This window comes from Amphiprion ocellaris, chromosome 12 (genome assembly GCF_022539595.1).
Source record: "Amphiprion ocellaris isolate individual 3 ecotype Okinawa chromosome 12, ASM2253959v1, whole genome shotgun sequence".
Classification (NCBI taxonomy): Eukaryota; Metazoa; Chordata; class Actinopteri; family Pomacentridae; genus Amphiprion; species Amphiprion ocellaris.
The window spans coordinates 31,748,261-31,773,678 of record NC_072777.1 but is presented as its reverse complement, the minus strand read 5'-3'; the positions used below and the strand labels follow the sequence as shown (position 1 = coordinate 31,773,678).

At 41.0% G+C, this 25,418-nt stretch overlaps 1 protein-coding gene and 1 long non-coding RNA gene across 8 annotated transcripts in view; one reads left to right on the top strand and one right to left on the bottom strand.

Annotated features, from left to right (window-relative positions):
* LOC111569679 (kelch-like protein 29) overlaps positions 1–25,418 on the bottom strand; it is a 339,950-nt gene that overhangs the window by 211,790 nt on the left and 102,742 nt on the right. For all 7 annotated transcript variants that reach the window (XM_023271948.3, XM_055016003.1, XM_055016000.1 and 4 more), the window contains one exon: positions 14,285–14,596. In XM_023271948.3, the coding sequence (XP_023127716.1) occupies positions 14,285–14,557 (273 nt within the window). In that variant the 5' untranslated portion in view covers positions 14,558–14,596. The remainder of the gene's footprint in view (positions 1–14,284; positions 14,597–25,418) is intronic.
* Positions 677–2,561, top strand: LOC129350202 (uncharacterized). Its single transcript, XR_008603541.1, has 2 exons — positions 677–802; positions 2,178–2,561. It is a non-coding gene; the product is annotated as an uncharacterized LOC129350202 (long non-coding RNA).

Sequence of the window (25,418 nt, the reverse complement as noted above, 5' to 3'; positions counted from 1 at the left end):
TTACCTTGTAAACTTGCCACCACCGGTGACATGAATTCAAGCCGATAAACCCTTTTACACCCACCTTACAGGCCAAACGAGTGGCAAGTGTGTGATAATCACAAGATGAATTTGTGTGAAGTATAACTTTTGCCTCTGACACAGACCTCTCACCCTGTGATGAAGAAGAGGAGGAGTGACATGCAGCGGCGGCGCCGATGACGAATGATAATGACAAATCTAAGACGACAGCCACTTCAAATTGCCGAGGGATCAGCGGCGACCTCTTGACACTTGAGCGAATCGAGCAAATCTGACAGCCTGCCTCATGCTGTGCAGCCTGACCACAGCCTTGTGTGTTTCTGCTTGTTGTTCGCCGGTGTTCTCCTTTATGTTGTCATGAGATTTGCTGAGAGCATTTCCAGTCCTGAAGAGACGAGGACTGGGAGTCAAGCGTCATCCGTGATCCCTCTGTGTCCTGTAACAGCTGTCTCCGGCATCGGAGCATGCGGTTGCCGCTATCCCATATTACATCTCTGCCACTCAGCACCAACGGATCAGCAATCCAATTTCACACAAGCGCGCTCAGAGGGAGGCGACGCTGACGCAGGAATGAGGATCTATGCCTCAACAAAGACAAGAAGTTGTTTCAAGTGGCTGGAAGGGGTCTGGACAGGAGGAGAGAGATGGGCTGGGAGAATTAGATGGAAGCAAGTAATGGAGGTGTGATGGAGGGAGATAAAAAGGAAGGGGGACAAAGTGAGGAAGGGGTTGCTGCGACTTTTCATCAAGTTGGAGCTACTGCAGGGAGCAGAATGAGCTGGTAACTTCTAGTGGCAGACCAATTATCGGCATGGCAGACTATGGTAGTCGATATTTAGCATTTTAATCGATGATTATTGACCAATGAAACGCACTATTCAGGTGTGATGCAGCTTCCTCTCTGAAATGTCTGAAATTGCCACAAACCAGGTAATCAGCTGCTCTCAGAGTGGCTAATGCTATGCTAACAGCTAGAACAGCTTAACCAGAACTGGTTAGGTGGAACCAGTTGGCAAGCAGAGCAGAGGAATATGTCGTCACGCGGTGAGCGGAGTGGATGAATACTATATGTACAGTAGTCACGCAGCGCTATAAGACGGCTTTGTTTACATTTTTGCTGGTATTTTCCTACTGAGTTGTGTTTCAGTGTGAGCTAGTGACTGTTTTTGTTACTGTAGTTGTGCAAATATGTAAACCGATCGATATTGTGATGCACGTAACGGCTTTGTTTACATTTTCACCGGAGTTCTGACTTACAGCGAAAATCAACTTACATCACATCGTAGGAATGGAACTCCAACGTAAGTCGAGGACGCCCTGTAAGGATTTAAGATTTGAACTTTAGCGGGCAATGAAAGTGACAGAAGAGTGAAATATCAAGAAAATAAATAATTTAATTAAATTAATGAAGAATCCTGGTTATAAAGGACAGGTTCCAACTATCACATGCTGTTAAACCATTAGATTTAATGTACATCAGCTCCAAATATCACTCATCGATCTTTCTTGGTTACATCAGTATCGGCAGTGGAAAGTCCACATCGGTCGATCCCAACTAACATCTGAAAGAAAAGAGCCTCTGAGACAAATCTGCTCTTTGTCAACACACCTTTGTTTGTGTAGCGCTGAGCCGGTTTCTTCTCAGTCAAAGACCGTTGGGACAATGATCTCCTGTGTACCGGCATGAGAGCAGATGTACAGTATTGGATGACAACACACTCCTCGAAACCCCTTTCAATATAACACCCTCATATTGCATAGTCACTGTGACATAAATAGAGAAGGGACTCGCGTCTCGTCTTTCACATGGCAAAGAGAGAGATTTGAATCTGATATCCGATGACTGCTTATTAGATTGAGCCATCAGGCCGCCAGTTTGGAGCCAGACTCATAAGACAGCCGGTGTGTTGAGAAGGCTGCTTTCCATTCCCACCCACACAAAAAACACAGCAGAGAAAAGAAGAGGAAGAAGAAGAAGAAGAGCAAGCCCCTACTGGACAATCTTCTCTTCTCGTGCCAGAGTCTTTTGTAAAGCTCACTGTAAACCACCACAGACACACCGCAAAAGCCAATACCCTGAAAGGTCTCCTATTTTGGGACATGCATGGTTTTTCTGAACAATAACCCGTCTGTCTCTATTTTATTTTCTCCAACAGGATTAAAATCCAGTGTGTGCATCGAAAGCAGAGGCAGCGAGAGAGTGAAGAGAGAGGAAGGAAGAAGATTTGGCCCGGTTTGCAGCATTGTGAAGGAGAAGCAGTTGGATGGATAAATGCGGAGCTTCCATTGTCGGCGCTAAAAGGTCAGCAGGGATCCCACCTCTATAGACGGAGAGTCACCCATGAGAGGAGGCGGACTGGATGAAGCCTGTGCGACATGCTGTCACAGTGAGACGGACAAAGAGAACACACGCCGTCACCTTTTACTTCGTTATCCAGCCACATCTGCCATGTGTCATTTCTCTTTTTTTGTTTGTCTAAATCAAGATAACTGCTGTCAGTATCTTCTCATCACAATAAAAAGACAATGACGTCGCCCTGGATGTGAGATGAGGGTGTGAGATTTCTGATAAATATGTCATGAATCCCTTTTTATTTTCCATCCATCTGATTTCAGATGCTGATAAGAAAAAAAAGTTTGACAGCTCCCCATTTTTTTTTTCTTTTTATAACAATGCCTTTCTCTGACAGTTTGACAGCATGCAGTCCTCCTCGCGACTGAGGTCTGTCTGTTTCTGGATCTCTGTCCTTGATTAGCAATCACTGCAGGGTAGCCCGGTCAAAGTGGAAATCTTTAACTCTCTCCACATTGCAGCGAGACTTCCAAAACCCCGCCGCCGCTCCGGGTAAACACACAATCACTGTTAACACTCGAAAACTTTCCATCTATCATCTGAGAAGGGAGGAAAAAAAATGGCTGCTTAATCCTGCTCCCTTGAGGTTTACTGTTTCTTAATGATGCCGCTGTAGACGCCTGTTTGTCCACAAACATTGCAACGATGTTTAAGGAAAAAAAATGCAGCATGACTAATGGAAACCGAAGCAGGAAAATTGACTCGTAGCTCGTAAACTGTCAGAACAAATAAAATCAGGTGCACACGTGTACTGTAACGAAGCTCGCCGTGGATGTTTTTCCTCGGAAAAAGCGGCGCTACTGTATGAGTTTTCCGCCCTTTGAGGAAAAATCCAATCAGAAGAAGCAAAGAAGAAGTGGCATTTTTAATAGCGTCATGTCTAATACTTGAGGGCGGCTCTCTGCTCACCCGCTGAGGACAGTCTTTATCTGAACTGACACTCCGGCCGGATGGACAAGGCAGAAAGAGCTGACAGGTTCATCTCAGCTCGTTGTCAGAACGAACTGACTTTCAGCTCTAAAATAAACTCCAACACATGCACCACTTAACCACTTAGGAAGAGGGAGAAAAAAAATGACCTCTGGCTCCACAGATTTAAAATTGCATAACTGTTCAAACAGCGAAAGTCAGATAAAGGGACTCTTGACTAACTTACGAAAAAGCCTTCAGGTTTTACATGATGCTATATGGATAATAAATGAAAAGCTACAGAGCTGAAGTGAAGCATTTCTCATCGTTTCTGGCCCGACTTCTGAGGAATTGTCTTTGGAGAGGTGGATTTTGTGACATTTTCGCTGTGAATGAAAATGGCACACAGCAAGTCTGTGACAGGATGGTAACACATAGAGTAGGAGCTAATAAATCACATCCAGGCAGCAGAGTGTGACGATTGTTTACCTTCCTGCACCTCTGAGAAAAGATAGAGGTGCCTCAGAAAGCCGGCGCTGCTTAGTATTTAGGGAGAATTCTGAGTCTATATGTTGAATTTTAATTTATGTCCAAATGTCAGGAATGAAGACATTTTTTTAAATGCTTCCCCACTTGTGGTTAACTATTAACATTCTGAATTACAGATAGAGGAAAGGTTTTGTAGTGGGTGGTCACCAAAAAAACCTCTAAAAGGGAGTGAAAACCAACAGACATTATCCTCTACATGGCTATTTCCTGCAGTTATTGCAAATTTAAGAAGTAGAAAATAGAGAATTCAGACTTTTTCTGTTTAAAAAAATTAATAGTGGATCTTTAATAGTGGACAACTAACTGTTTAATCACTGCAGCTATAAAAGCAGGTTAGGAACAACATTTTCTTTCGCAGAATAACTCCCTTTTACATGGACTTTGGGCTTTGTAAGTTTGCAGAACTTTTACATGCATGAAAAGCAGTGATATAACAGATTAAAGGACAGGGGGGTGTGCTATATAACTAGGCATAAGAACAGAATGTTCAGTTTCCCTGCTGGTGTATCTGACACATTTAAAACAAGAAAGGCACTCAGAAAGCGCAGCACTCCGCCAAGGCTGCTCAGTCGTTGTATGATTTCTGACGGATACGTCCTGATAGGTCCACAGCTTTGGATTTGTAGTAGGATCGCAATCATGTGATCGTCAGAAGGCAGCTGACGTAGTGTTGACTTGTCATATTTACAGTGATGCCCTGATGCTATCTTTAACAATCTTTAACAAATCTGTGCATCCAGACCATACAGCCAAAATCTAATCCTTTGGTCCTTGTGTCATTTCTGACCTTCCCTGAAAATTTCATCCAAATCATCCAGCCCATTTTTGAGTAATTTTGCTATCAGACAGGCAGAAATTTGTACGCCGATCGGCACATAACTCTGCCACATTCCTTGGCAGAACAAATACAAACCACTTCTTTGGGTGTTACTGCAGCTTTATTTAAAGGCTCACTAATAGCTGTAGGTTTGTATTCTTGTGTAATCCAACGCAGTGTTAACAATGTTAGCCAACTTATAACTTTCTCAAACCATGGTCTGATACCCCCCCAAATAAAATGTATTTACATAATTAGCCCTGCGAGCCTGAGGCTATTTTAAATTTTAAATTTAAATTGTACTCTACAGGAAGGGTTCACTACTTTTACTTACAAGCTTTATTCGTGGTCATTATAAAGGTTGGTCATACATGCCTTAGCTTGTTTTCTTTTCAGACCTTAATATTTGATAATACTTGCAGAGTTTTTTGCATTAAGTTTTGACATGTATCTCACTAAAAACGCTTGCATATAGAGAGATGAGGAGATTCTCTAGAATCTGGCAATATCAGAAGCATTATAGCGGGATACTGTATGAATTAGAAATTGGGAATATACTGTCTGTTTAGAAATTATGTACTTTGACATCAATTCAAGAAGAATGGATGTGAATTGGAGTGCGTCCATCTGGTTTTAAAGGTTAAATTGCTATCATAAACATGCAACAACTAGTCTGCTAATGGCTTGACTTGATCACTGCTGGTCAAGTAGGATAATCTGGTCGAAGGCGGATCTAATTATAGGGACAAGCAATTTATGTCCATCAGTACAAAGGCAGGCCAGCTGACAATATCTGAAGCCGTGAGGCAATCATTATTCTCGCAGCAATGTTTAGTGTTCTCAGCTCTCCTCGCAAGGGAGCAGAGTTTCCTTTAAGACCTCCTGCCGAGTCTGTCGGCTTCGGAAATGTAAAGTTTCATCTCCTGCCGATTGATGGAGTTACACTTACAGCATTTGATAGAACAATCGTAGCTTCCTCTCCAATCTGAGGCTAATTCAAAAGCAACCATCACCTGCCATCCCGCCTCCCTCCCTCCCTCATCCAGCTTCTCCAGCAAGGCACCCTTCTTAAGCTTTAATCATTTCATATTCAATAACATTTCACAGCAACTCATCACAAGGTTATCCTGGTTTTCAAAAGACTTTTTCCCCTTTTAGCCTCAACCTCAGCTGAGATTCTATAATTTCAGAGTCTTCCAGCCTATTCATTACGAGGCTCCCTGACACAAGAAAGACATCCACATGGAGAGTTTTCAGTCTTGATTCAAAGGGCCAGTGAAAATAAAAGGGAATAACAAGAATAAAAGCTAAAAACTGCTGCTAAAGATAAGTTCAAAATGCTGCTACTGCCTTAAAAAAACTGCTTCAAAGCTGACCAGAATATATATCTTTGTAATTTGTTCCCCTTGTCACTCACGTCAGGCAAATGACACAAATGCTTCACGTTGGTTGCAGAAAAAAAATAGTTTCTCAGAGGACAGCATGCTTTCTGTGAGGCTTCTTTTTTTTTTTTTTTGATTGTGTCAGAGTGAGGCCATGACACCTGCTGTTCACTGTTGTGTTGGCCACAGTATGGGGTCTGCTTCAATCCACCGGCTAGCTGACCTGGCTCAAATCAATGACCAGCAAGACACAATGTCTAACTTTGTTTTAAGACAAACTCCATTGATCGTTGCTGTCAATGCTTGAAAGGAAGACTTCTTTTTATTCTGAAGCTCATCTGAGGTAGAGCGATAACTTGTTGCAAAAAAAAGGCTTTAAATCAATGTTCAAAAGACGCCTCTTTTATATAAATATGAAAAGTATACAGTGCATTTAAAAAGGCATACTAATGCGGTTTCAAAAGCAACGTCGATTATAAAAGAATCTCAGCCAGGTGGTGAGATCTGTGTGGGATGATCCTTTCATAAAGAGGGCACACGACAAAAGAAATGGCTGTATGTTTGTTTGTGCCGTGCAGAAGTGAAAGCTTCATTTGGCCTTGCAGGGGAAGCAGCTTTAATGGGCTTCCAGCAGCAGGTTTTACATCAGGATCAAACATCAGCTAGACATCGTAACTGAAGTCGAAGTCCTTGTTGAAGACGGCTGTCATTAAGCATGACTAAAGGTAAATATCAATTTTTATTCATCCTCATTGCTTACAAAGCTGGTGGCTTATGAGCTGCACGTTTATCAGTTTTAATCCGAGCATTGCTAAAGCTTTACAATTTGTTTTTGTGCAATGCAATGACGAGGAATTACTGTGACAAAATGAGTGGTTTTCCCCACATCAAATAAACAAGACTGACTAGGGAAAAGAGAGAAATCTGATTTTCTTATGTTCAGTGCTGCAGAAGCTTGTTCCATACATGTCGATTTACCTGTTATTCCAGTAAATTATGCAGTGTTTTTTCTCAGTTTGAACTGCTTTAGGACAACAATTAATTTGGCCTTGTAGGATGAGCAGCTTTAATAGGCTTCCAGCAACAGGTTTTACATCAGGATCAGACATCAGCAAGTTATCGTAACTGAAGTTGAAAAAAGAATCTACTTATATATGGTAAAAGTTGAGTGCAGTGTTGCACTGTAGTTATCAACAGATTGTTGTGGGCGATGAAGTTGTACAGCAAGAGTCAGGCTATTGTATTTGGAATGTGCAAAGATGTGGAGCTGATTCCACATCCAAAAGCCCATAATCTGTTCATTTGTGGTCTTTGTGTTAGGCTAGAATGCAAAATGGAAGTCATTTCCCAAGGATTTCTGTTCAAAGTTTTTGTATAGAAAGCAAATATTAAAAGTTCAATTAATGTAATGATCCAACTAATTTGACTTAACAGGAGCTTTTACTATCTGAATCATTTAAAACATTACTAAATACTCATTATTCATTTTCTTTCTTGTAATGCAACAATAAATCACTTGAATGAAGGCCATGATGATATGTACTACAGACTCACACAACAACATTTAATAGTGCAGCCTTAACTGAACTATTAACTCATCCTAATTGGAAAATTCCCTCTAAAGTATATTCTTCTGGTGCAGTTTTGATATAAAGCGCTCTTTAGCACTTTGATTTTCAACACACAGACTGTACAGTGTGCAGATTCGTTAATTTTTTGCAGGTAGAATCACATAGTTGAACATCACTTTTATGCTATAAAAAATGCATCAGTAGCTATAGCTCCTACATGTTTTCTATGGATTTCTGCATACAATGATACTTACATGAGGGCATTTAAAGCAGGTGACTTTTAGGTTACGCCTTTTGGTTGCTTTTACTTCCATTTTGTGCAACATTCCCGCTCAAAAAGAATCTTCACCTGAATTCAAAGCATCTCCTAGAGGCAAAATATAACAAAGATTATACCTTACACACACCAGCTTATCTACAGACGCTACAATTTACCATTATTCCCTAAACGCCTCACATGCAGGCTGCAGTAGATGCTTCAGTCGGCTGTACACAGAGAAGCCTCTAGTCTCCACTCAGTTACTGCAGCACAGGAATTCAGGTGGGTATGTGACCAAAAATACTTTGAAAACAGTAGAATAAGGCGTTTTAAGGGTAGATTTTCCCAAAATGAAACAGGTCATTTTATCTATGTGGTCTGTTTTCCATGAAGGAAGCATTTTAAACATCAATATTGCAGTAAATCCTGTTCAATTGACCATGGGAAGCCAACATTGTGATTAAACTTTGATAAATTGTGCAGTCTTAGTATAAACTGCAGTATTGACTTAACATAAAATATGGAAGAGCAGCAGGCTCAGATTTTGTTTTATCTTTTGTAAGAATTATGGCTAAAATCTCCTATTTCCTCCACAAGCAATGCAGAGATTCCCCTCGTGTCACCCCAGTATTACAGCTATCTGACCAAAAACAACACAAGCTCAAGTATCGGAAGAAAACAAACTTAGTGGAGTTTATTACCAACAACATTAAACTAATGAGATGGCTGCAGGCTAAACAAACAGCAATCACGGATTCAGACTGCTCTCAAGATAACAAACCAAATTGTAGCCACAAACATCTCAACAGTGAATGAGATGCAAACAGAGTAAAGCAGAACACAAGTGATATACAGACTCAGCATAAGCCTATAAGCACAAGAATATTACTAGTTTGTGGCACTCTTTACATCAAAATTTATACCAACTATAGCTGCTGCATTTGTGTTAAATAAGGACAGGTAAAGAAATTCCAGCTCTGCTAAATATCAGGGGAGGATGGATTAAAACGTTCATATTAAGGGATTAGTCCATGCAGGGAAATCCACATGTTAGAGTGGGCTATCTGTGGGAAGATACTTTCTGAGTAATGTGTTAGCAGATAAAAAATTCCAGCTTTAGCCCACTTATAAAGCCTATAAAATCCTCACTAACACTCAATAACAGGCTGTACCATTAATGTGCAAATGTTTCACTGGAGATTTAAAAGCAGAGATTTTGCACAAAACCTGCACTCTGAGGTATTTTTTAAAAGCAAAAGTCTGATGTTGATAACTATATAAATCTGTCTGTGAAACTGAAGGGTGAAAAACAGATTTTTCTGTATCAGAACGCCCTTATTGTCGCTGTACTGAAACAGTGAAATTGGAAGCGTTGTTCCATTTGGTGCTTGTAGACAGCAAAAAAACGGACTTATTAAAAATTACATATATATATATATATATACATATATATATATATATATATATATATATATATATATATATATATATACATATATATACATATATATATATGTGTATATATATATATATACATATATACACACATATATATATGTATATATATATATACAGTTTCTCAATTAATGTTTTTTCTTTATTTTCATGACTATTTACATTGTAGATTCTCACTGAAAGCATTAAAACTATGAATGAACACATGGGTCAATATATAATTGCGGGACTTTTTGTAACATAGCTGACAGGTATCATAGTTGACATTTCTACTCTTTTCAGGCCTAAAATCAACATGGCCGCCTATAACCAAACACCACATGGCATTTTTACAGAAAGATTCTTCTAAATATTATATATACAATTGAGTAAAACTGAAATTAAAAGTTACTTATTAAGAATGGAATTATGTAGTAAACCAAAAAGTGTGAAATTAGTCGAAAGATTTTTTTTTTTTAATTATTCAAAATAGCCATCCTCTGCTTTGATTACTGCTTTGCTCACTCTTGGCATTCTCTCTATGAGCTAACAAAAAAAAAACACCTCTTAAGAAAAGTGCAATGCATTCATAATCAAATTTCTTAATTTCTTAAATTAGAAATTAAACACAACATTGCAAGTAATTCCAACTTTTTCTCTTTTTGTCCACATTGAAGATACATGCATCTTGTTTCTCTGAGCCTTAACAGATTGAGACAACCAGAAATTTGGTGTTTCCATTGGATGTCTGAGCAGAAAGGAGGCAAGAGTGGTGTCCAGGTAAGCTGGTCGATTGGTTTCGTCGATACCATGTCATTTGTCTGACTTCTCATTTGTCTCACAATCTCCGGTGTTACTTTCAGAAGGAGAAAAGCGCCACATGAGCATTCCAGGATTAATCCATTATCTTTAGCAGCAGGAGGAACTGACTACTTGTGAACACCCCCTGCATTTTCACAACTTTGAATTAGTCCAACCTAGGCCGCTGGGTCTAATTTATTTAACTTTTATACAATGTATGCGCAATGTCGTCTCCAAACTAACTGACACCATGTCAAAGAAGTCATCAATGTGGCTGCATTTTGTTTAAAAAAGGCCAAAAACAATCAAATATAAACTTTATAGAACAGCAGTTTGCATATCACAGCTCCACAATGAAGTAGGATCTAAAAACCATAATCTAACTCGTCTCTATTAAATTCTTCAATATTTCTCGTGATGGAATCCTCAGTTGATGCTGTTCTTTTTTTTTTTAATCAGATGAATATGGACAGGGTGAAGCTGGTCTGTTCTGAGTCTCTTATTATCATGTCAGAATAAAATAATCAGGTTAACCTGAGGTTGAGTAGGTACGACTTCAGGATCTAAATTCCTCCTGTGAACACACTGTACAAGATTAAAAATTGTAAAGGTTAATAAAAAAAAAATGCTCACTGTCTGGCCAGCTTTCAAGGCCAATACTTTGAACATTCTATAGCTACTAAACAAAGAACACATTTCTCTCTTTGACATTCACACAAATGAGATTTTTTTAGTCAAATGCTGCTTACATAAATGAGTCCAAACATCGACACTGCTAATAATGTTTCTTAATGGTTTTTTTTTTTTATTATGTCCACCTAAAACTCTGCATAAAAGCTGTAAAACTGCTCTAAACTACACAATAGTAACTTTTAATATTGGAGTTATTCAGCCAAACATGTTAAAACTTATTCTGAAGAAGAATAAATATACAAAATTTCGACCCTTCAAGATTACAGGATTGGTTCCTTTGGTTTGTTTTGTATCAAACCCTCGTCTCAGACCATGTTATTGAAGTGGTTGTAGCTACACTGCATTGCAATGTGCCTTAAAGAATTATATAAAATAAAATAAAATATATGGACATGTTAACAGGGTCAAAAACTTGATTGTCATTGAAATTAGTCTTTAATAAAGAGGATGAAACTGAAGAAAAATGCTAAAATGAGCAGCCACAGCTTAATCACAACGCTATGAAATCTTGGCTTATTCACTATTATTAGACATTTTTTAGATTATTCAATCGGTCGTTTTGTCCAGAAGATGGTGAAAAACATCAAAAAAGCTGAAGACGACATCCTAAAATGTCTTGCTTTGTCCAAAACCCAAAAATATTGAGTTTCTGTCATAGAGGAGCAGAGGTGGGCAGAGTAGCCAAAAACTGTACTCAAGTAAGAGTAACATTACTTCAAAAGAATATCACTCAAGTAGAAGTAAAAAGTAGTCATCCAAAAAATTACTCAAGTAAGAGTAAAAAAGTATTTGGTTGAAAGACTACTCAAGTACTGAGTAACTGATTGTAATGTCTGATTTATTTTTTAGAAAAGATGTGATCAGACAAATATGTTAAAAAAAATGTGCAAATTCTGGTATTTCCAAATAATATTTTTTTTAAAAATAGCAAAAATAAGCAACATCTTTACAAAATGACAAGTTAAGGCACAAGAAACACAGATTTCCAAATCTCAGTTTTTCACAGCATAAAGCTTTTGAAACAAATACCTGTAGTAAGGTAACGTTTTTATGTTTGAACTGTGCAAACTACTTCCAGTGACAAAATATACTGCATGCTGTATCAGAGAAGCTGAAATCAGAGAATTTAGGCTTATTTCTCTTTAAAAAAATGACCCAAACCAATTGTCAATATAGTTGCCAAATAATTTAATAGTGAACAAATAATTGGCGTGTCACTGCAGCTCCACAAACATTAGCTGCTGAAATAATCAAATCTGTCACCTAGTAAACCGAGTTTCATTTATATTCTGGGAAAATGACACTATGGATGGCAATGTATCACTTGGAACCACGAGCAGCATACAAATTAAAAGTAGATTTTCCTCTGACATTTGCAGACCTGCCCATCAACAGGAGACAGAAATATCATTAATAACATGGATTTAGTGTTTGCAGTGACAAAAATGTTAAATTAACTTAAAATATTAATTAAAGGTGTGACAGAGGATAACAAAGAAGCTCTGAAGTAACTATAGTTCATTGTTCCGTGTGGTTTCCTTCACATCATGACGGATGCTGCAGCCAGATGGTACTTTTCAGCTCTCAGCATTTGTCCTACACACACCCACACTTACAGTACGCACACCTACACACACGTGCACACGATGAAGAAAGGGGATTTTTTTTTAGCAAAGGGACACTAAAACAATACGTGTTCTGCAACCCATGATCTCCCTCTTTATGGTTTACTGTAACACGGAGCGCAGGAGTACCGCTTCCACTTCTATATGTGCCGAACTCTGTCTCCACTTGGGCTGCTGTGTTTATGAAGAGAGAGTCTCCGAACAGTGGAAATCAATACAGTCTGTCAGCTTTTTAGTGTAACCGTGGACGGAGCAGAGACACAGGGACCGTGGAGAGAGGCCTGCATCTGTCCAGCAGACTCTTTGTGACCACCAACTGCTTTGATCGAATATGACAGAGAGTGCACACAGCTAGAAGAAGATAGAGAGGCAGGGCTCCTACGGTGCTGGCTGGTTCTCCAGGCCTCTGTGTCTTTTCTAGTCCATAATTAAAGCAGAACCCGGGCTATGGATTCCTCTTTCGAACCAGTATTGCTTACATTAGAATGCACAGGAAGGCAAGTCCTTGAATAAACATAACAATGTGGCATCTTGGGAACAATCTCCATATATCCTGCTGCACATACATGCATAAATACATAGACGTACATTATACTGTCGCTTTAAACACACTCCACGTGCAAAAGCAATGCACCTAATTGCCCAGGCAGCCATTGTGCGATGACAACGGCCACGGAGGGAGTTGGCGAGACTTTGTCTGAATGTATGTAATTATTCAGCGGCACACAAACAGGGAGGGGCCGCCACGGTGCCAGAGCAGATTTACTGTGTCTGTGGTCAGTGCATTCAGCAGGGAATCTAATGATGTGCACTTACAGGGCTAAATTACCTGAGCATTGTTTACCTCTGCTCTTACAGTGCCGAGACCCCACCGAGAGCAGGAGGCCGAGAGAATTTGCTGAGGTTCAAATTAAAGCAAATGATCTGATAGTGAGGAGAAGTGTTTAAAGAAGATGAATGGTATCCATGGAAGTGGAGGCAAGAGAGGCAGGGAAAGAGGCTGAAATGTCTAAGTTCTTTTTTGGTAAAGGCCCCTCTCTTCACACGCCGCTGACAGCCAGCTCGCCGGCAAATCCCAGGACGCAAACTGCATTTTTTTCAGTCTTCACACAAACACCATACATTACCCAGTGAGTAATGTATGCACCAGAGTGACTGGAGGCCTCATTAAATGGGTTTAATGACACATTTTGGATTAAATGGTAACCAACAGCGCAACTATAGGACACGTCTTAATCTATGAATCCAATTCATGGCTTCTATAATGACACATTTCCCTTTGTTTGTTTGCTTGATTAGAAAAGTACTACCTCTAACCATCACTTCTGACAGCAGTACCCATCTGAGCCACTGTTAGAGGTCATTTACATAATGAAAGAAGAAAATTAGCAAGGAGGCAAAGGCAGGACAAGCCTGCCATTTGGCACGGAGAGAAAATGAAGATGGAAGGAAAATGGTTTGGCAAGGAGCACCGGGCATTGGACAGAGAAAGTGCAGAGAGAGCAGCGAAAACTGAAGTGAAGGATAAAGGTGGAGCGAGAGAGAGAGAGAGAGAGAGAGAGAGAGAGAGAGAGAGAGAGAGGGGAAGGGCTTGAAGAGCTGAAACAGTTGAACCATGAAGGCAGGCATGCCAGCAGAGAAATGCCTGGAGAAAGCGGGAGGGCTGAACTGGAAGACACAGAGAGAGAAACGAAAGCTGAAAAGCCTCAAAAGCATGGAAAAAAGTTGGATGTTGTATCGACTTGGGGAGTCATCACAGATTAAAAAAGTTGAGAAAGGCTAGAAAAGGAAGTGGACAGAGCAGGAGGAGAGTTTCCAACATGAATCCGAGGGTAGCAGGTGTCCCGGCGTGTTTGGACAAGGTTCTTACCTTGGCCGACGCCGGAGCCACCGATCCTGCTGCCGTGATGCCTCGCTTGACCGCTATGTCGCTGCTCGATGTTGTCACGGCAACTGTAACTGGGGTGGGGAGGAGGGAGGGGATGACTGGTAGGGGAAGGAGCCCCGGACGGTTGTTGCCATTGACAACGGCAGAGGCACAGCTATGATTGGCTCCTCCATTGTGGAGGCCAGAAGGACGGATGTCTCTCCGCTCCCAGGGTCCCCGGTAGTCCCGCTCGAAGCGGTGGTGGTGGCGTGACATCGCTTCCTCGTCCTCTCAGAGGGAACAACGGGGGCAGGCCTGCAGGAAAAGAGAGCAGAGGTCAGGTTGGAATTCATTTCTGATGTGTATGAAGCAGGAACGAAGATTTTAAACAACTGTCTTTACTGATATATCGACAGAGTTGCAAACACCTCTCCATATGCTCTTCAGTTTATTTTGACCACACATCACATGATTTCACTGCAAAATTTGCACGGAGCCTCTTGGCATAAGGAATGTTGAACCAGCACTACAGATTCTCTTGAAATACAACCTCTTCCCCGAAGTCACTGAAACAAACAGGTCGTTGTCATGGTGCTCCATTGCTGCCTAAAGTCACAATTATTTTCGACCCTATTCAAGTAATTTTGGTGCCTAAATTTAATCAAGCTTCTAACAAGTAAAAGTATAGAACAAAGTGTGATATTTTCTTAAACCATACCAGAAAAGAAGTGAAAAATGTTAAACAACTTCATCACAGGACGAGACTCTTGATGTTTTGAGTGACAGTCTGGTCTTTATCATCCAAACTCAGATTTTGAGGCGCTTTCATTCAAACCGGCTGCCTATATTGCGACAACACAAGTAACAATGACATTCATTTGAAAATGAAATCATGTTCCCCTCAAAATTTAATTAATAATGCAGTCTAGTTGAATAGGAATGTAATTTAGTGAAGACAGGGTTGCAATATGCAGCTAAGTTCAAATGAGGTCACATGATTTTTGCTGCAAACCTTCACAGTTACGTTAACCACTTGGCGTTAAAATGCGACTCAAGTACACTACAGCTGATTTTGAAAATGTGAGCTTTGTTTGGAAGTCATTGACCAAAACAGAAGACTCTGTCATGGTGCCCACTGCTAGCAAAAAACCCCAACAACTCTCTCTGCTTGCAAACAGAGAACTGCCTGTACAAACACCTCCTCAGGTGGCTATGGTTTAAAAGACAAACAAATCTCATTAAACAGTCAGAGGTACTACGGCTAATTAACAATACATTTTATAACATGCATAATTGGTTAAATTATTAACAGCAATTAATCCATGAACCAATAATCATTAACATCCGGTGTATTAAACTGGCAGCTGAAGCAAGAGGGACACAAAAACAAGGTTTTTCATAAAGAAAAAGACCAGGTGACATACAAAGAGTGAGACTGAGAGTAAATTATGGGGACAACATGTTGACATGAAGGTGTAAATGCTCGCAGCATCTGCTCCCACTGCACCTGACTGACATGAACACACTGCGGCTCATTTGTTGCCTCTAATTCCTATTCTCCCAGTCATTAACGAGGGCTGCGACAAGAGGGAGAGAAATGAGCGCCGCTGAGCAGGTCTATAAAAAACGCCATCAGTGCCAAACACCATAAGGAGCAATATTTGTTTCGTGAAGCATCCCGGCTCAACGATGACAGGTTAAAACAATACGGCTGAGCTGCGTGCAAACAGGTACACACTCAGTCAAGTTGTCCTGAGGGCAGCGCAGCAGTAACATGACCTTGCGGTCAAAACTCATTCATCTGAATAGATAAATACCCCCGCAATTACAGCTCATCTCATATATCTAATGGCTGGTTAATTCAATCAGATAGCCCTTGAAGTGCATTTGAGGGTTCTCCCCTTTTCAAGCACAGCAGGCTGTGATAGGCTAAGAGGCGACAGCGAGCTGGAATTACATCAGAATGGGAATGTGGCGCTATTGTGCCTGTATGAGCAGCGTACCACTCTTATATTATATCATAAATCAAAGTGGTACAGGATCTGAGCAGTGAAATCCATCACTGAGGGGTTTGTAGTGCATTGTACTTCTCCTCACCAAAGGCGCGTTCTGCTTCCCAAGCCCTTGATAACAGATGAAATAAATAAATAACAAACCTCAAACCAGGTTCAGCAAGCCCCATGCAAAATCCCCTGGTCTGTAAGGAGAGAATGACAGCGGATGATAAGTCTTTATTCTGCACGCTGGGGTCTGTCACGCTGCTTCTTTGCCTCACAGAGGAGGGAACGCCTTGAAATGCCAGCTTCTTCTTCTTTCAGTCTCTGTGTGTGTGTGAGTGCACAAAAGCAGTATATGCTGCTGCCGAATGGCTGTGTATGTTTTGGCAGGATGTAATGAAAGCACGCATGTTAAACACTCCACAGTAGTATATGAGCCGGCTGGGAATGAAAGGTTCTTTACAAAGCTTTGATGGAGGCGATGCACCATTGCAGCCTGTGGTGGGAGCGCTGGCCCTACTGTAACTCTAACCGCTGCGAGCATCCATTTATTTACCCGCTACCAAACTCACTCTCTCCTCCTTTCTCTTTTCCTGCTGCTCTCTTACATTCTTTTTCATCTTGAATTTTTATGCACTCCTTTCTCCCTCATGCAAGGTCTGCTCTGTGCAAACACAGCAAGCTGATCCGTGGCGACAGAGCCAGACGGAGCAACTAAAAGCTGTGGGACGACTCTCTCACGCTCCCTTTCTCGCTCTGCCTCTCTCTGCAATAACCTTTCTCCCTCTCCATAGTAACCCCTTTTAATAACCTGAAATTTTCCAATAGAATGGGCTTGCATTATCTCTAAAAATATGTACAGAGAGAGTAACAAGGTGCTAGGCCAGTGGAACAATGGCCAAGTTAGAGCCAGGTAATATTCTCTTATCTCCCGAGCTCCACACCTCAGCTGAGAAATAAGAGGGCAGTCGGAAAAATTCCTGAGTATAAAAACGGGAAAGGGGGTGGGGGGGGTGGGGGATAAGAAAATGGACATTATCTTCACAAAAAGTCAGACTTGGGGCAGAGTGCTTCCACAATACTGTACAATTTATTTTTATCATTCCTTTTCAGATGTGGAGTGGATACATGGAATTGTGCAGCCGCGGTCGCTCTCCAGTCTAGACGGTGATTTACTGAAAAACACAGCAGTGTTTTGTCTTCCTGTAAACCTCGCAGCACACTGGAGAACAAAATCAATCCATTTGATTATGCAGAAAAGGCATCGAGCTAAGTTTGCATGTGCTCGCACGAGGAGAGCTTTGTGGCCTAACCCTCGGTAAGGCAGCAATACGGAGAGAAGGATGAAAAGTAAGTACAACCATTTACACTAGAAATCTCCCCCTTTCCTTTCAGTCTTTCATGTTTATCTCTAATAAAGGGAGAAAAAATGTAAAAAGTGAGCAAATTTATTCAAGTGCCTGGTGAAGTGCTGGGAGATTATTCACCGACTGCTCTAATGAAAATTAAATCACCCATGAAGTCCTCTTACAGTAAATGCCAAAATAGTTGGTTTCTTGGTACTTTCTGATCTGGAACACCTGATTAGGGCCGATCCAACTAAATAATGCTTCTCTAAGTATTCATAACTTAGCTGGAAGTGGAACTTTTTAACTCGGATTGCCTAAATTCACCATTAACCTCCACAAGATAAAGCAGATACAGAACTGGATGGAACCAAAACAACCTGCAGGTCGATCTGTGCATCACTGGTGTGCACTATTTGCCTGGAGGAAGCTGGAACTGAACACGTTAAACCCCCATTCACACCTCAAAGTGCATACCCATTAGCTGCTGCTAAAGCGACGCCGTCGGTAAAAAGTCCATCACCTGCAGGCTCTCCAGTAGGGCTGAACAATGCATCAAAGTAGCATGGAAACTCCAACGTGGCCACATGCAATACCAAAATTGCAGAAGGTGCGATTTTTTTTCTTTGATAGAACATAAAAACACTTTAAATAAAGCAGTGTGCTACAGAGATGCCCAGCCTGCAAATCCTCATCTTCAGACTTGAGGGAAGATGATTGTTTGCTTCAGACTGCAGCAAACGTCACAGGTACTTAATTAACTTACTTTCATTTTTATTTTTTCAGTGGAAAATCAACAAAATAATTGCCAATAAAATAGCGACTGAAATCTGCCGAAAATAATCACGACAAGCCGATGTTAACCTGCTGTTGTTGAATTAATAAAGGACAAATAAAGTGGCCAAAAATGGGAAGGAGTGGAAAAGCGCTTTATAAATAAAATTTATTATTATTATTATTATTATTATTATTATTATTATTATTATTATTATTATTATTATTATTATTAAAAATAGAGGCAGGATCTTCCAGGAAGGACCTACGGAAGAAGATAACATTACTTTCCTTTAATGAAGAAAATAGCACACCTTCTGCTCCTAGTGTCACGTCTTCATTCCATTTCCAACGGTTATCCGCGATCTTATTATCTTTTATTTGTTACTGTCTGTCAGATCTCTCTCATACCTTTTGTTGCTGCACCTTTGCTACTTGCATCTGTCTGCCAGACCCCTTGATTCAACCACCTTTTGTTCTTTGTTGAACTACCTTCTGTTACTGATTAGCAACTATACAAAAATTAACCACTGCTTACTGTTGTATTTACATACGGCCCCTTCCCAACCATCTGACCATCCTCATAAACTGGCTACTCTGCAAATGTTTTGGGTTGGTAAGCCCACCGCATGCCGGAACACCAATAATCACCCCACTACAGCAAACTTCGAAGGACAAAGACTGATTTTTCTTCAACACCTTTCTATCACCAGTGAATAAACTTCATAACTTAAGCAACAAAAACTCATCTCCCTGCAACAAAGCTACATATTTAGAAGTTTTTTCCACGAACATATTCCCTTCCCTCCTTAAAATGATTGAAATGTAACTCTACACTGTTGATTCCTGAAGAATGTGCAGACCTATAAAGTTCCTGCATCCTCATTTGCTGTAGCTCAAGCACACCAGCTCACCTACAACTCCTCTCAAACACTGTAAAACTACTTGACACTACGCCGTGACAAGTTGTAATGCTGGAGAAATTTAGCCATACATGCTAGAAATGGAACAGAAACCAATTCTGAAGAAGAATGATACAGAAAGAAGTCTAAATCTGTCTTTTTGAGATCCATACACTGCAATTTCTACTGCTTCCTGCTTTTTTCACTCATGATGTTTCTTTTAGCACATAAAACATCACACAGACGTGTTAACAAGGTTAAAAAAAAAACAACAACTTGATTTTCACCGGAGGGCGTCTTTGAGATTTAGGAAAGATCAAGGTCATACCTAAAAGAAACCAACAGTGAGTGTTGGAAGGAGACAAGACACAAACCTTAGTGTCAAAGTCAGTCATTTTGCATATTTTGGAATACTGTCACAGAAGGAGAGAGCAAAAATTACTTTAAAATCAGATCAATATATGTTATAATTAGGGCTACAACTAAAGATTATTGTCGCTAAATGTCACAAAACTATGAAAAATGTCTTTCTGTGTTTCCTGAAGCTCAAGTGACGTCCTAAAATGTTTTTTTCATCCACAACCCAAAATATATTCAGTTTTCTGTCAACGAGGAGGACATAAAGCAGAAAATAATCACATTTACTTCAGACCAGCTTCAACAAGTCGCTTTCCAATTGTCCTTGCCCAACAAGTCCCATTTCTCCACAGCATTCACTCATTTTTAAGGTCCCTGGAGGTCTGAGGATGATTCCTGACACAGAAACAGATGAGTGACGGTCATCACGGGGTAGAAAGACGTTTCCTGCCACGACCAGCTAGCAGTTTGGTAGAACCATGTTCAGCTTGTTTTTTCTTGATGTAATGAACGGCTGGCTTGGAGATCTTCAGTTTTTTCGCTACCTGTCTCTCACTCAAGATGGCTGCCTTGTGGCTTCACATAATTCTTTAGTTTTAGGCATTATGTGAGAGCTGACAGCTTCTGAGTTGTGCTACGGCTTGAATGTCAGCAGGAAACCACTCTAGACCTTTGCATGTGCTGCTGATGACATGAAATGTCCTCTTATATACCCTGGGAATACAATGAAGCTGAAGCATGTCAAATAGGACATAAAGTATTATGGAATCAGCTGCATTTTTATGTCGTGTTCACTGTATTCTTCAGGTAATAAACCTTTAGTGGTACCAGGAATTAAAATGAACAAGAAATTGAAGAAAACAAGGGTGATCTGATATGTTTTTCCATGACTGTATCTCTTGCAAAAGCCTATTAAGCACACACTTACACACATACAAATCTCATGTAATTTTCAATGTGTGCTTTCAACAGTTTAAGATTACTTATTTAATCATTTTCATGCTTGAAGTGTGAGAGAAGTGTAAATGTTTATTATTATGACAGGTGACGACGCCATGGTGCAGTTTTACCATGCATGTGTTAAAAGGTTTCAGGAGCAACATGGTGCTGGGGCGCTGCTGGGAAGGCGGCTAATTTTGGATTGAAACAGGCTTTCGACTGTGGGATCGCATGTGATATTGTGAAACGCCACGCATCTCTCCGGAATAGAACATCACGTTGATAATAGAACAGTCTGAGGTGTAACATTTGGGTAAGAATCACACCTGCCATCATGTTATAATCTGAACTTTCAAATAAATTCTCCACTCAGTGTTCTTCCTGCCTCCTGGACTGGTTCAATTCACAGAATCTGGAGGCTATGAAACGACAAAACGGCCACTATGAATTACTGCGGTGCTGCATTTTTATTTGCATCATTGCTCACGAATGCAGAGTAATTAAACGAGGAGCTACCTTGCAAAAGACTGTTATTGTCTCGCGTTATATCTCCAGACGTAATGCAACGGTAGTCCCCCATCTCCCTTTACTTCCTTTGGTACCGAATGTAAACAGGCTGCTTTAAGTGCCTTCTACAAATGACAAATGCTGGTGTTTTTGTGTGGAGGAGCTTCTCACATTACCGCGCATCGCATTCTATCACTCACTTACCCAAGTGGCATTTTCAGAATCTTGGCTCTTCATTTTCAATATGTGCATAATGCTCAAAGTGAATTCCTGTCATCCTTGCACTATGCATGTCAGTATGTGCTGCGTAACTTGAGGCTGGCAACTGATCCCTGCAGTGTCACAGAGACAAATCCCACTACATTTATGGTCCTCGGTGAACAGAAGGATTTAAGCTACTAATTACAGAGACTTAAATTCCCTTCGCAGCTACGTTTCTGCAACTCCGTTAAAACTGTGTGTGTGTGCGTGCGTGTGTAAATGCACATCACCTTGAGTGTGAGAGTGTGTTCGCACTGTGTGTTTGTTAAGAGGGTGATAAAAGAAATCTCCCTCTCAGAGGCGCCTGTGGAAACCACCACCCAACACACCTGTGGACTCTGCCAGACCAGATAAACACTTAAATGCATCACATCTCCAGTGACACTTTGCTGCAGCGCTCCAGGGAGATGGTGCCAATGAAGATTTGCCCATTTTCCTTCACATCCAATCAAGTCACTGTCAGCTGCGGACAAGACGATGTTTTTTTTTCCAGAAGAAAAAATAAATAAAAGGAGATGAGAACCTTTGCTGCGAGGCTCACATGGTTAAGCCAAACTAAGAGCCTCTTTTCAATTTTCTGAGAAATAATGACGGCATTTCAGTCAAACCCTGCAGCAATTAATGAGGCTCTTCAGCTCCTGCAATCCTGTCAGCATGTTAATAATCTTACCTGGAGGTATCGAGAGTTTCCCACGCCAAATGCTATTTTCTGACTCTGCCTGCTACTTAAAATAACAGCTGATGACTGAGGATCCTGAGAGAGATGAGAATCTAAACAAATGACTGTAATTACTAATCCTCTACGAGCTCAAATAGCAACAACAACAGAAAAAAAGGGGGCTCCGGTTTCAAATACCAGCGAGAGAGAAAGCGAGAAATACTATGTCAGCAATCAAACCTAATGAGCTGACTGACTGGCATCTCCATTGTGTTGTCAGTCACATCATGAGTTTAGCTGTGGTGGAGGGAGACTGTCGCTGGGGTGTTTTCAACTATACTAGCAGTGCTGATGCGTCACAATCCCAGCATACAATGTTCCTAATGCAGTGGATATAGAAAAGTGAGATGGTGTGGGTGTATACGTGCATAAGAAAGAAACGCAGCATGTGTGGGCAAAGTGTCCATACCAAATGACATCAACGTGACCTAAGTGGCATCACCATGGAGATGCCCCGCAGAAAAAAGGAGTTGTCGACTAAAAAAAACTTAGCCAAAAACGCTTCTTAAAAGTCTTGTAGGTGGGAACGTGAGACGCACACCCCTTCAGATCAGCATCTGCCGGTGCGAGGCGTCGCGCAGCATGTTGGGCGTGTGTGACGGCGCTGCGTTAACAAAGCCATGTGGGAATACGCAGGGCGCCGCACATAGACGTGAGGAAAGAGAGAGTGGAACAGATGGATAGAACGTGGCGGCGACGGAGTGACAGCCAGACAGTGTGAGCTGAGCGAGCAAATGAGATATAACAGCAGTAAAAAATAAAAGAAAAAAGAAAAACAAGCAGCCTGAAATAGAGAGACGGGTGTTAAGGACCGGATCAGGAGGAGTGGGGTTGGGGTAGTGTGTTCTGTTCTGGGGTGTGATGTTTGCTTTGCTGGCACATTCAGGCCCTGGTGTTTAATACCCCCAGCGATTCCTCCCGCTACAGATACTCCCCAAGAGTAAAGGGCTCCATTTCCAATCTGTAGTAGTGTTTACTTCTATTGACCCGGTGGCAGCCCGGCTTTCAGCACACAAACAGCCACCTGCTCCGGCCCGTCGCTAATGATCAATTCGTCCATCAGCGGAGCCTGGATGGAACAAACGAGGGCCCAGGGTGGCAGGTATTCTGGAGCTTTATGAGGACATGATATCGCTGTAAATGAGCGACCCGGTGGGAGACGTGTACAGGAACCGCCGTGTGTGTGTGTGTGTGTGTGTGTGTGTGTGTGTGTGTGTGTGTGTGTGTGTGTGTGTGTGTGTGCACTACACTCCCATATACACCAGTAGAAGTGCACACGAGGAAATGTACTGACAGTTTCCTCCAGGACAACAGAGGTATTCACCCTGATATTTAAATAATGGGGGAGACTGTCGGTACAGGAATAGCCCCGAGCAAAGCCAGCCAGGGTCTCGGGCCGTTTAGATTCTCAGCTAGAGTCCGTAAGACACAACAGATGATGAGGACGGTGTCTCAATCTGAATGCTACACTGCACTACATACACACATGAGAAAACACACATATCGGTGGAATTAATTAAACTAAGCCAAGATTTGATTGGCTACTTGGCCACTGGAGGAATACAAACTCCACAAGAAGTCACGGACAGACAGATATTATCCTTTACATGGTTGGTCCCTGCAGTTTTGGGATGGTAATTATAAAAATCCAAAGTGTGGCATCATTTCAGAGGGTAAAAAAAAAAAAAAAAAAAACAATCCTAAGAAGGTGAAATACAAACTCAGCCAGAATAATTGTAAGTTCGGGTAGCTGGGACTCGGATGGGACTCATTGGTCTTGTTTCTGAACCTGCACACATCCTTAATGACAGCACACTGCGAGGGCATGTAAAGAGACAGACAGGGCTGCTTAAAACTGCATGGATTTCATGATGTGCCACCAGAACATCGATGCAGCAGCCAAGTGTCTTTTTCGGCAGCAACCTGGCAGAGTTAGAGTTTGTACTGCAGAAATTTGGGGCAGCCGTGAAATGACACTAACATTTACTAAACAGCAGTTACTGTACACAAGTAAAATTCTATGAACGTTCAGTAAACAGAAGAATAGAGGTTTGTTATGGAAAATTACAGTGCGGATTCTACGTCGTTGATGTCGATGTTTAAGTGGACAAAATTGTGACTCAATAGAGACACTGAGAAGCAGGAAAATGCCAATTGGGGTCATCTGAGAGTTTATTAAATCTGCATTTTTCTTGCCTGAATTTCTACAATATCACACAGTCATTTCTCAGGGCCACTCAAATATACCTACCTTGGACTACATGCTTTGTTCTCCCCAAAAAACAGCCCTGAAAGAGGTTCTACAATGTCAATTCCTGCAATCAAAACAAGCACAAAGGTTTGGGCTGCATGGAAAAAACCTGCAGATTTTTCCAGTAGAAAATGGTCTCTTGTTTCTTCGAAAACTCGCCAAGGACAAGGTACTCACCGGCTGCACTTCACTGACCCGAAGCGAACTATATGATTAGTCTTCTTAACAAACTGTCTTTGCTTATTTTTCCAACATATTCAGAATGATTAGCCTGCTGCTTTTGTTGGTGTTACTGTGGCTCATATAAAGCATCTATTCGTGATTTTCACATTTTAAAAGACTCTATTAGCTGCAGTTTTCCATTTCTATGTAATCTAGCACAGTGCCTAGAACCAACTCAGCCCTGGAACTCAGATTATTTTCTGATGCCCCCCGAAAAGTGTATGTGTAGATAAATAAATTAATATTATAAATGGGAGGTAATGGGGTTAACTTGGCTGCATTGTGTAGATGACATTGTCAGGAATCTGGCAATATCAGAATCATGTTGCTGGGACATTTCATGACCTACAAATTGGGGAAAATATGCACTTCAAGATCAACTGACCCAAGAACACGGGACGTGAATTTGGACATGAAGTGTACCAATCAGGCTCGAAAGGTTAAATTAATATCATAAATGTACAACAACTAGTTGACTGGAAACATCTAGAGAGATCTGGAAACTAAAGCCTACTAAACCGGATGGTGCAGAATAAACACTTTATTTGGAGATTTTTATTTCCAGCATTTTTAGGATTTTATTTTTTTTCCCCTTTCACTTCTGTAAAAGTACTGATTGATGAAGCAAACTGAACTGTCAGAGAAGAAACAGGGCTACCAGGGTATTTTTAGCTTTCCCTCTTAAGGACGAGATACATGAGAAACCTAATTGATGTTGCAGAGGAAGAAAAGAAGCACAAGAACAACAGAGCGGAAGCTTGAGGAAAGGCAAACACTGGAAAGTCAAAATGAAGTTTTGCATCTTTTGTATGAGCTCTGAGACAGTTGGTTGAGTGGTTGTTTGTGTGGAGGTGAGCTGTGGG